This window comes from Pinus tabuliformis, chromosome 9, assembly GCF_031772625.1.
Source record: "Pinus tabuliformis cultivar Carrire ecotype Pingquan chromosome 9, CPIR1, whole genome shotgun sequence".
Classification (NCBI taxonomy): Eukaryota; Viridiplantae; Streptophyta; class Pinopsida; order Pinales; family Pinaceae; genus Pinus; species Pinus tabuliformis.
The window spans coordinates 756926923-756939221 of record NC_142307.1 but is presented as its reverse complement, the minus strand read 5'-3'; the positions used below and the strand labels follow the sequence as shown (position 1 = coordinate 756939221).

General features: G+C 37.8%; 1 protein-coding gene across 1 annotated transcript; it reads left to right on the top strand.

Moving 5' to 3' along the window:
- The first annotated feature begins 214 nt into the window (after nucleotides 1-214).
- Nucleotides 215-9836, top strand: LOC149150918 (uncharacterized protein C24B11.05-like). The gene is made up of 9 exons (XM_089438970.1): nucleotides 215-275; nucleotides 409-483; nucleotides 572-637; nucleotides 880-977; nucleotides 1382-1419; nucleotides 7754-7841; nucleotides 7953-8198; nucleotides 9409-9474; nucleotides 9555-9836. The coding sequence occupies exons 2-9, from the start codon at nucleotides 420-422 to the stop codon at nucleotides 9717-9719; spliced, it is 831 nt and encodes a 276-aa protein (XP_089295096.1). The 5' UTR covers nucleotides 215-275; nucleotides 409-419; the 3' UTR covers nucleotides 9720-9836.
- Nucleotides 9837-12299: the final 2463 nt, after the last annotated feature.

Here is a 12299-nt window from a genome sequence, read left to right as displayed (position 1 = left end):
GGCCATGCAGCAGGATGCTAAGTAAATACTCAGGTTTATCCGCATAACTTAATCTGAGGCGTTGGAGATCTATTTAAGGCACCCAACCTTCTCCTTCAACACCCGCTCCATTCCATTTAATCTCAATACCTTGCACCTGCTTTCCATTCTCTCTTTTCCATATTATTGGCAGATTACCAATTGCTGTCAACATAGATTGCCTAGTTTCTACCTACTGCATTCTGCTGTGTATCTTCTTCTCTTCCCAAATTCAACGCAATTGATCTTGTTTACAGGTTATGGACTGTTCTTACGTTTGTATTGAGTTTCTTTAAATTCAATCACTATGTAGTACGATATTCTTGTTGCCTTTTTCATGTATATAATTCGATCAAATAGAATGAGAATGGTTGAATGTATATATTGCAGAGTGATCGATAATGGCGCGGGACGAGAATCGACTCGTGAAAGACCAGAGGCCTCGATATGATTGCCTTCTGTTTGGTGAGCATCACTTTTTTCTTTGTTTTTTACGTTTCTCCATTTTCGGAAGGTATCAACAACTATTGCATGTATTCGTTTCTGATTTCAGATCTGGATGACACATTATATCCCTTGAGTTCCGGACTTGCTGTAGCATGCACTAAAAACATTGCAGGTAATCTTGTTCGATTCATATATTAGTTTTAGCTATGTCAAGCTTGAGGCTGCATATACCAAGTTCCTATATGGACTATTTTTAATAGCCATCTTCGAGATCTGCAACATGAAGGTGAAGGTGATGGGGACTAATATTCATATTCAGAAGACCCAATTAACATGCAATTAATATTTCTGATTTGGCACTGAGAGAACTTCTGTTGTTTGAATTTTGCGTCGGCCTGGTTGGTTGTATGACAGATTTTGTGAATCAAAAGCTCGGTATTGAAAAGAACAGAATCCCAGACTTGTGTAGACAGTTGTATACGACTTATGGTACATCCATGGCTGGACTCAGGGTAAGCATTCAATCCTTTTTGTTTGATGGAAATCAGCATTGTGTTTCAACTTTTAAGGTTAAAATGGCAATGTCAACACTAGGGGCCTTCTCTAGTCGACTGCTGAGCTCTTCTGCAATAATGTAGCTGTAATAGGGTTCGCAAATAGCTTAAAAGTGGAATGATGAGCTGCATTAATTCTACTTTCCAGAGAGTCGGACGCACACTTTTCATAATTATTCGCTTCTTTTCTATGATTAGCCCATTCGAATTGATCCACCTGTCACCACACTGGCAAGACTAGACCTATTGTGAAATCTTGAGGCCAAAACTGTGAAATCCTGACTGGGGATTCTTGAATTGGGATCCAATTTTTCAATGTTTTAGTTCATTGCTTTTTTCACCATATTGTTTGATCTATGCAGGCGGTAGGCTATGAACTTGACTACGACGATTACCACAGGTATTTAAGAAATCTCATCTCTTGTTAGTGACTATACTGTTGGAATGTTAATTCCAACTGCAGGTGGCGGACGTGGACAATACGGCTGCACCCAAAACCACCGAACAAAACCACAAACTGCCCAGACCATATCGCACCGCCATCCGGGGAAAAGCAGTTTCCGTATGTTTGGCTCCGATGGGATTTGGTGCAGACGCGTGTCACACACCTGACATCAGCCAACGTCATTTTCTCGGGCGTTAAAGTCCTGCTGCAAACTGCTCTCCGATATTCACCACCGCCGTCCGATCAGCCAGATCGTCCTCCGTCGTTCATCAATGAAGCTGCACACCCGCATACGACCAATGTCAATTAAATGCTTTGCGTGGAGTGAAAAAATAAACCTAGTTGACTGCCTGTTCCGTCTGAAAAGAATTAAATGGAATTAAACCCGGTTCGTAAATGGTTGGTAAAACATTGAATTTCAACCACACAGAAGTATGGGCATATATTATATGTTCCTTTTAAAAAATGAGCGTTGACCATATGCATTAAAAAAAGGCCACGGTAGTTGAATGCATTATATTGAGTTTTTAATATAATGAGCCAAATATATATGCTCATGTGTGGTGACCATTAAAAATGTGAAGTGCTCCGGGGTTGACATATGTGGACTATTGTAAAAGGAATAGTGGGGGCAGCTTAGGTTACATAGATGGTAAATTGTATGCACAGTGCGTATGGTGAAAAGAAGAACGCATATGAGAGTGCGTAAAAATAGTTTTCGCTGCAGCGAAAAAAAAAAACATGTTGACTTGCAAGAAAACTATGGTGATGCACAGAAGTGCATAAGTGAATGTGAATGTTTTTATGCGTAGACCTCTGTTGATTTTGTAAAGAAAAAAAAACGCACAGCAGTGCGAAGAAATTACATGGAACAGGTTGTAATATTTTTGTGAGACATAGTAAAACAGAGGAGTAGCAAAAACCATGTGTGGTTTTGCACAGCAGTGCATAAAGAAAATGGTGGAGCGTTTTTTTTGTAAGTCTGTGTAAAAATTTGTTTTACAATAGTAATGTAAAAATGGGTTTTACAGCAGTAATCCCAGCACAGTGAACTCTCACGTGGAGAGAAAAGACAGTTTTTGTTTTGATGGGTGAAAGTAATTTTGGTAAATCTCTCTGCGCAGAGGATGAAGTTTGTAATAGTTTTTTTTTAAAAGCAATAGAGAATGTTTTTATGGTTGTGTAATGGACTGTTATGAGCATATTTGTTTTTAAAGCTTCCCTGTGTAAGGGTCCTGGAAGAAATGAAACAAAGCATTGGCTCTGTGGTGTCTGTGTGTTAGGTTTTGGTATTTTCCCCATTGAAAAATACCCAACAGTGGTATCAGAGCTAGTCCAGGCTCTTTGAAGACTCAAAGAAGCTGAAGGAAGGTGTTGTTGCAGCAGAGAAAGCTTATCCAGCAGTGTGAAGTTTCAGCCAAAGGGATTCAGGTATTTCTCAAGTTTTTGAGTTATTATTGAAGACAATCAGTTGTTTTAAAAAAAAACACAGGCTAGTATTTAAAGCCTAGATAAGAATGGCAAGGTCAAAGAAGAAAGCCTCCAGACCTGTTAAAAATGTGTCTCCCCCCTCTACTAAACTAGAAGGCAATCCATTAGAATACATTCTATTTGAAACCCCAAATTTTGATGGAAACTTTGATGTATGGGAAATAATGATGAGGGCTTTCCTAATGTCTGAGGGGATTGAAGTCTGGGAGTCAGTGATTGATGACAGCAAGATGGATAAAGAATCCATGGAGTATGATGCAAAAGCAGCAAAGACCATCTTGGATGGACTGCCTGATTCTGTGAAGAAGAATCTTGGAAAATATACATCAGCAAAGGATATATGGGACAAACTACATGACCTTCATGCAAAGGGAGCACTGACCATGACAATGAGTCAAGAAGAAAGTTATGAACCCATCATAGAAGCTGAAAATGAGAAGGTTAACCTCATCAAACTTCAAGTAAAAGAAAGGGATGAAGAGCTTGCCAAGCTCAAGAAGGAGCTTGATCAATGCAAGAGGAAACATCATGAAGAAGTCATATCCATGACAAATCAGCTGAATAGTGCAAAGAAGCAAGCAGATGTCTTGACAAGTGAACTTGAACAAAGACACAAGAGAGTGAACAAACTTGTAGAAGAGATTGGACAGTACAAGGTAGAGGTCTCCTCCCTCAAGTCTGAACTACAAGAAGCCAGGAAGCAGGCACAAGGAGCTGAAAAGAAAATGGAGAGCAGTCAAGCAGAAATCTCCAAAATGAAGACTGATATTATCTCCTTCAAAATAGTAGCAGCTGAAGCTACTTGTAGCAAGGAAGAAACTGAGGGACAACTAGCAAAGAAAAATAATGAGTGTGAAAAGTTGGAAGAAGAGATTGTCCTCCTCAGGAAGAAGGTTGAAGGGATGAACAAGATCATGAAGAGCTCTCAAGCTCTGGATGACATGCTCAGCTATCACAGATCTCCATTTGATAAATCAGGACTTGGGTATGTAGCTGAACCCTCAAACAAGGATGAGGATGCTTTAAGCAAAGGAGATGTGAAGAAGCCAGAAAGAGATGGTGATGCTCCTAGTTCCAGCAAAGGCAAGGAGAAAAATGAAGGCAGCAATAGAATAAATCCTCTACCAAGCAGAAAATCAGCTCCAAGAAGAAATGTAGCTGATGGCAAAGAGGCAAGATGCAATGGTCATCATCAAAGGATCTCGAGGCAGCAAGGCTTCAGAAGTACATCAAGAAAACCTCCATCTCCCAGGTACCAAAGTCCATTTTATGGTTATTGTTATGCTTGCTCAAACTTTGGTCATATGGCAAAAGACTGTAGAGCATTTCATAAAGATAGATGTTGTGGTCTTCGACAATCTCCAAGAAATAATTTCACAAGAAGAAATCATGAATTCTTATTCATGAATAAAGTTGAATGTTTCAAGTGTCATAACATTGGGCATATGGCACGTGAGTGTAACTTGACATGGGCTCCTACACAAGCTAGACCCATGCAAAAGAAGAAAGTTACACAAGTATGGAGAAGAAAGGAAATGCAACCTGAAAGCCCCTTGAACTCCCCAACTGATCTAAATTTATTTTGAGAAAACTTGCCAAAAGAAGACAAGCATACATTAAAGGGGAGCTTGTAATTTTTGTTTGCTGAACTGTATTAACAGTCATTTGTTGATGGAGGATGTATTGCAGCGCAGCAGTTGCAAATGAAATCTTTGTTAATCCCTCTAAAAGGTAATATGCAGCAGTGATGAAATCAGCAATGTTTTTGCTTTGTGTTTATGCAATATGCACAGAAATGCATAAAGAAGAAAAGATGGCAGCGCTGAAATGTAAAGAGCAGCAGCGAGATAAGAGAAAAATGCAAAGCATGAAGATCCTCACAGTAGTGGGAAGACAGAACATAAAACAGCAGTTTTGAAATTTTTTTGTGGTGCACATGCATTGAAATGCATAGCAATGGAAGGTAGTTTCCTTTTATGTAGTATGAGAGAATATACTCACAGCAGAGTGAGTATAATACACAGCAGATTGAAATGTTTTGTATTGGGAATGAAAATGCAAAGCAGTGAGAAAAAAAAATGAGAAGAAGGCAAAACGCAGCAGAGCGTAAATGCCTAGTGGCTGAAAATGCAATGAATTTTTTTTCACACAGCAGTGAAAAATGTAATTTTTTTTGTATGCAATGCAGCATGCAAAAAAATGCATAAAGAAAAACAAGGACAGCAGATTTTTTAATGCACACTGGATGTATAAGAATGTGTGTGGCAGCAGAAAGCCAAAGGAATTGCACAGTAGTGCATTGTGTAATTAAAAAAAATGAAGACTAAGATTGTGTGAAACAAGGGTGCATAAGAAAAGGCAGCAGCCTGTGTTATTTTTTGTGGAGAATGAAGTGCCAAGAGTATGGGCACAGCAGCATGATGAAGCAAAAGGCAGCCACAGTGCAAATTGCAGAGGCAACGCAGCAGCAAATAAAAACCCAGGGATGACAGTCTATGGTTATGGGTATGGACAGCAGTGAATATGAAAAATGCAGCAGCAAGAAGTTTTGAACAGCAGCACATGCAAAAGAAATTTTCCTTACAACAGTAAAGGTAAATGTAATGAATTTGTTGTTCATTGAATTAAAATGCTATATATGCAACAGCAGTGAATGTAAGAAATGTTTACACACAGCAATGTAAATTAAGGTGGGACAGAGTAATTGTTCCAAGAAAGACAGAGTATTTTGTCTTTGAAAAGTGTGCAAGCAGTGCAAGTGTAGACACAGCAGTGTGGGATAGACACAGTAAAGAAGATGGCACAACAGTGCAGCAGAGAATATGCAGCAGCATAAAAGAACAATGTAGTGAGTTTGCACACACAGCAGTGCAATGATTGTTTGTTTTGAAACTGCATGTAAAGCAGTGTCTGTTTGTAATCCCTCTGTTAATGAGCAAGGTGCTTTTCAGCACAGTCATTTGGTGAAACCCTCTATTAAAGAGGAAGGTGCTTTTCAGCACAGTGTCATGGTGAATCCCTCAGTCAAGAGGAAGATGTTTTTTAGCATACACATGGTAAATCCCTCTATCAAGAGGATGATGCTTTTCAGCATAGTCACAAGTGAATCCCTCTGTCAAGAGGAAGGTGCTCTTCAGCACATTGTTATGGTGAATCCCTCTATCATGAGGAAGGTGCTCTTAAGCACAGTTTCAGGTTAATCCCTCTATTAAGAGGAAGACAACATTGTTTGTTTATGAACTGCATCAGAAGCAGTTGGTGAATCCCTCCATGTGAGGAAGTGCTTGGGTAAAATTGAATGCCCAGCAATTGAAATTAAAGGGGAGTGTTGGAATGTTAATTCCAACTGCAGGTGGCGGACGTGGACAATACAGCTGCACCCAAAACCACCGAACAAAACCACAAACCGCCCAGACCATATCGCACCGCCATCCGGGGAAAAGCAGTTTCCGTATGTTTGGCTCCGATGGGATTTGGTGCAGACGCGTGTCACACACCTGACATCAGCCGACGTCATTTTCTCGGGCGTTAAAGTCCTGCTGCAAACTGCCCTCCGATATTCACCACCGCCGTCCGATCAGCCAGATCGTCCTCCGTCGTTCATCAATGAAGCTGCACACCTGCATACGACCAATGTCAATTAAATGCTTTGCGTGGAGTGAAAAATTAAACCTGGTTGACCGCCTGTTCCGTCTGAAAAGAATTAAATGGAATTAAACCCGGTTCGTAAATGGTTGGTAAAACATTGAATTTCAACCACACAGAAGTATGGGCATATATTATATGTTCCTTTTAAAAAATGAGCGTTGACCATATGCATTAAAAAAGGCCACGGTAGTTGAATGCATTATATTGAGTTTTTAATATAATGAGCCAAATATATATGCTCATGTGTGGTGACCATTAAAAATGTGAAGTGCTCCGGGGTTGACATATGTGGACTATTGTAAAAGGAATAGTGGGGGCAGCGTAGGTTACATAGATGGTAAATTGTATGCACAGTGCGTATGGTGAAAAGAAGAACGCATATGAGAGTGCGTAAAAATAGTTTTCGCTGCAGCGAAAAAAAAAACATGTTGACTTGCAAGAAAACTATGGTGATGCACAGAAGTGCATAAGTGAATGTGAATGTTTTTATGCGTAGACCTCTGTTGATTTTGTAAAGAAAAAAAAAACGCACAGCAGTGCGAAGAAATTACATGGAACAGGTTGTAATATTTTTGTGAGACATAGTAAAACAGAGGAGTAGCAAAAACCATGTGTGGTTTTGCACAGCAGTGCATAAAGAAAATGGTGGAGCGTTTTTTTTGTAAGTCTGTGTAAAAATTTGTTTTACAACAGTAATGTAAAAATGGGTTTTACAGCAGTAAACCCAGCACAGTGAACTCTCACGTGGAGAGAAAAGACAGAGTTTTTGTTTTGATGGGTGAAAGTAATTTTGGTAAATCTCTCTGCGCAGAGGATGAAGTTTGTAATAGTTTTTTTTTAAAAGCAATAGAGAATGTTTTTATGGCTGTGTAATGGACTGTTATGAGCATATTTGTTTTTAAAGCTTCCCTGTGTAAGGGCCCTGGAAGAAATGAAACAGAGCATTGGCTCTGTGGTGTCTGTGTGTTAGGTTTTGGTATTTTCCCCATTGAAAAATACCCAACATATACAGCTATCAAAAGTTCCAACAAAAATTAAATAAAATCACAATGATTTTCCTTTCATTCTTTACTTTGATTGGAATACAACTCATTGCTTCTGGCCAGAAAAAACTGTCGTGCTTAACTCAAAACAAATATATCGTATACAGTTTTGTTCATGGAAGATTGCCATATGCGAATCTTAAACCAGATCCTGTACTGAAGAATTTGTTATTAAGCATGCCACAGAGGAAAATTGTAAGTAGAAATGGTTCCCTTCAATTTTTCCATATGATTGTAATACATGATGAAGGCGCCCTGAGGGGAATCTTGAAAGGATACTTGTTATCGGTTTATCATGTAAAACAGATATTTACAAACGGTGACAAAGTACATGCCGCAAAGGTCCTTAAGGGGCTGGGGTTGGAAGATTGCTTTGAAGGCATAATATGCTTTGAGACACTTAATCCTCCTTCGCAAACTACTGCAAACAATAATCACTTGGATATACCTGCTGTTAATTCTGTGATTCCGAAAACCCCCGTTGTTTGCAAGCCATCAAAAGAGGCCATCAGGCAGGCTATTCGCCTTGCAAAGGCTGATCCACAAAGAACGGTATGGGATTAATCAACTTTCGTAGCCATCTCCCTCCGGTTATATAATTTATTTTTCCTAAATGCAGTGATTTATTCTTTTATTAAACTAATAATAAACATGCATAGCAAGATTGATATATTTTGGTGTCAAAACTTACTACTGCCATTGTATTTGAGGGTAAGTTATTGTATTTTAATGTATAATTATGTAATGTAGTAACCATGTTAAGGATTGTTTGAGGGTAAGTTATCCTATTTGAATGTATAATTATGTAATCCTTAACCACGTTAAGGATTGTTACGATTAAGCTTCATTGTTGTTATCCACCTTGATATGATTTCAGTAATTTAGATATATTCGAAAAAATTTAAAGAGTATTAACTTTGTTGGCCCAACTTGACCAGTATTTATGTCTTTCCAAAATAATGGTCATCTAGATTTTCCAACGTAAACATTTCATTGTCTTCTCAAAAGTTATTTATTTTATTTTAGAAATAGGTTGAGCTTAGTGGGAATTTCAATGTTTATTTTATTTTAGAAATAGGTTGAGCTTTAGTGGGAATTTCAATGTTCTCAGATAGAAGAATAATCTATTTAGTAGATGGGGAATTTCAATGATGTGGGATGGAAGAATAATTTACTTACAAAGGTTGTTTTAGGAATAATTTAATTTTTTAAAAGGTAGTTTTCAATTTCATGAATTTACGATATAATGTAATTCATCATATAATGTTATTTAACCTTACAAAAACTAATTAAATTATATTTTATAAATATTTTGAAAAATTATATTATTTAAATTTCAAGAAATTAAAAAATAATTAGAAATATATGTGAATCTTATAAATCATCCACTTATCTCTTTTTCTATATTAATACAAAACATTCTGACGACTAAACACCACACAAACCAATTATACTACATGATATTTTGAAAATTTATACTACCCTAGATTTCAAGAAGCCAGAAATGTAGTCATAAATCATCCACTTATCTCCTTTTCTACATTGATGCAAGGCAACCACGAAGAGAATATTATACTGTCCAATCAACCACTTATCCTTAGGGCAATCATATCTTAAATACTGTCCATTCAACCACTTATCCTTAGAAAAAGAGGATAACATCTCGGCAACCTTACACTTCCTCATCACATGGTTATTACTTTAGGCCTTATTTCATACCACAAAACATCTGTTTTTCTAAACTTGTTTCATTTTCTGGCAGATCTTTTTTGATGACAGTCCTCGGAATATAGCCGCAGGAAAGCGTGAAGGCTTACATATTGTATTGGTAAGACCATTTGGTTCTAAATGCTTTTATAAGTCATCCACTCTTCTTCTAATATTAATATTAGATTTCACTGTCAATAGGTGGGCACTCCAGTCCGTACAGAAGGTGCGGATTTTGCCCTCGAAAGTATTCACAACATTAGAGAAGCTTTGCCTGAGATATGGGAAGAAGATGCTGAGAGCTCCAAAAATGTTCGACAGTCAACAGGGGCAACTGCGGCTATTGAAACTGTTGTCACTGCATAAGCCAAGATCCCGTCAAATAAGGGAGTGGGGAACCATGATAATCCCGTTGGAACTTTACCTCTATGTAGGGGAAACTCCTATTGTCTGTAACCTTGGTACTAAAATGTATATCTGATCTGAAAATCCTTTACCGATGGCGATAGATATAACCGAGGGTTTTGGAACGTAGATTTCATAAATAGCTAATATTAAACCGTGAATCACTATTTAGCCTAACTACCTTAACACCTTCTCATTTAAGTTTTATTTAGGGAGGTTAAAATGGTATCAATATTTTTGTTGATATTCATATTAAAAGTTACTATCCATTTGAACACATGGATAACAAGTTGTTATATGCTCCAATTACAAGTTGTTATATCCTCCAATTATCCATAGATTGCACATTCCCTCCTCAAGTTGGCATACTAGTATTCTTGCTAGCCTCGTACCTATTCATGTGGACCATTCCACAACTTGACCATACATAACTCATTCATGTGGACCATTCTACAACTTGACCAGACATAACTCCATGAGCCACAACACTCCAACATGTATGCCTGAATAATAGATCTTACAATAAATTAAGCTTAATTTAGCATACAAATACAACTTCCGCTGTCGTACCAATTCAAGTGGTTCATTCCACAACTTGACACTCCATCCTCTCTATGCATGAGAGGGATGATATCATGTGCTAGCACACTTAAACATGCATGCCTCAATAATAAGTCTTACAAAAACCTTGAGAAATATGTCCTACTTGTGTCTAGGCTTTACAACTTGGACTAAACACTCTAGTGTGTTAATCATTGCAACTCTCCATGTTAACTTCTTCGCTAGGCATCACCACCATCAACTCCATCTATTTTCTTTTACCCATGTAGCTATGAGACCTTTCTCACTATATATCTTGACCCTGTGTCAATCCATAATTTGCATGTACTCCTTAAAATCCACCCAACAATGAATTGTGCTCAGCTCACCTTGACTCGTCATTCCAACCTCATTTGCACTTTCCATATCCATGTGATTTTTCATCCACCCAACTCTTAAAACTAACCTTGCCTAATTCCATCCCAATAACCATTAAATTATTTTTGTGAAATCTTAGTTTCTTAGTAGCAACATTTCATTAAGCTCTAAATCTTAGGATTCAAGGTTCATTTTCACACCACTCCTCACTACTCCCCAACTTCTTTTTTTAGTCTCCATACTTTATCCTTGGTCACCACCTTTGGTTTAGCCATATTTTCCCTTGCTTTATTATTTCACAAGTAGCTTACGTGACCACAACCTACCACTCCTCCTATGTCATTCATTCACCTTGGTTTTCACAAGCCTACACACCATTGTGACATGCTTTTCTCTATCTACTCCGGTGGCACCAATCACTATTTCCTTCTCATATCAAAATTCGACACCATTGGCTTTGTCTCAGTTTCGCATGCACTGTCCATGAGGAACCACATAGGATTGGGAATCACCATGACCAATCTCAATCTAATCCAAAAAAAATCTTGATATCAAAGGCAATGATTTAATCTCTTTGGAACTTGGTCCTCTCCACTGTAGAACTTGGTCTACTCTATCAATGAAACCCCATGTCACCTAGCATGTTAATGTTTTCCACTATGATATAGTGCCTACTTCATTCCCTACAAAAAAATAAAAATAAAAACCTTGACCTTGGTGACGTGCATGAATAGAGTTGTGAGAATAAGTTGTGGATACCTCCATTACCACCAATCTTGGTGATGCAAATTCCTTGGAATTTTATCCATCATCATGCACATACCTATATTCATAGGCCATTCTTCACCTTCAACACTATGCAGACCACAACCTTGTCTTTGCTTCAACCATCAAGGTTTATCCCTCTCATGTAGTTGCTTCTTTCTAGAGGCAATAGAAATCATTTCACTACCACTCTAGTGCATCAATTGTCCCTCAGCATAGATAAGTAATATAAGATTCAAACCTTACTAGCTCACAACCAAAGCTCTAATACAACTATCATGGCTTTTGTGGCTTAATTGGTGTCTTTTATGGCTTAGGTTGAAAAACAAAATTGGGGTTTATGCACTCGTTGGGTTTTTTGGTGGCTTGTTTGCCCTTTGTGAATGTATGGAGTATCTATGGCTTCAATTCGTGGCTTCTAGTGGCTTCTGTGGCTTAGGTTGAAAAAAAATGGGGTTTTAGTACCATGATAATTAGTCTGTATAACAGTCTCTGCATATTCCACTGAGTTGCTCGAGCAAGTCTCTGCATAATAAATTGTTTGTATAACAATCTCTGTTTGCATAATAATTTGTTTCTATAATTGTGGCTTCTCCAGATTGAGTTGCTTAATCCAGTCTCTGCATAATAATTTATTTGTATAGCAATATTTGTTTTTATAATAATTTTTGTGTATAACTATGGCTTCTCCATATTAAGTTGATCGAGCCAGTCTCTACATAATAACTTGTTTGTAGAACAATTTTTGTATGTATAATAATTTGTTTGTATAATTGTGGCTTCTCCAGGTGGGGTTGTAACACATTCTAGTTTATTTGTGTTCTTACCACTTTTCTCCAAACCCTGCCTTATATGTGT

Excerpts from the sequence above, each read along its gene's own strand:
- LOC149150918 (XM_089438970.1), top strand. The coding sequence starts at position 420 with ATGGCGCGGGACGAGAATCGACTCGTGAAAGACCAGAGGCCTCGATAT. Across the intron at positions 638-879 it reads ATGCACTAAAAACATTGCAG|ATTTTGTGAATCAAAAGCTC; the intron begins GTAATCTTGTTC and ends GTTGTATGACAG. Across the intron at positions 978-1,381 it reads CATCCATGGCTGGACTCAGG|GCGGTAGGCTATGAACTTGA; the intron begins GTAAGCATTCAA and ends TGATCTATGCAG.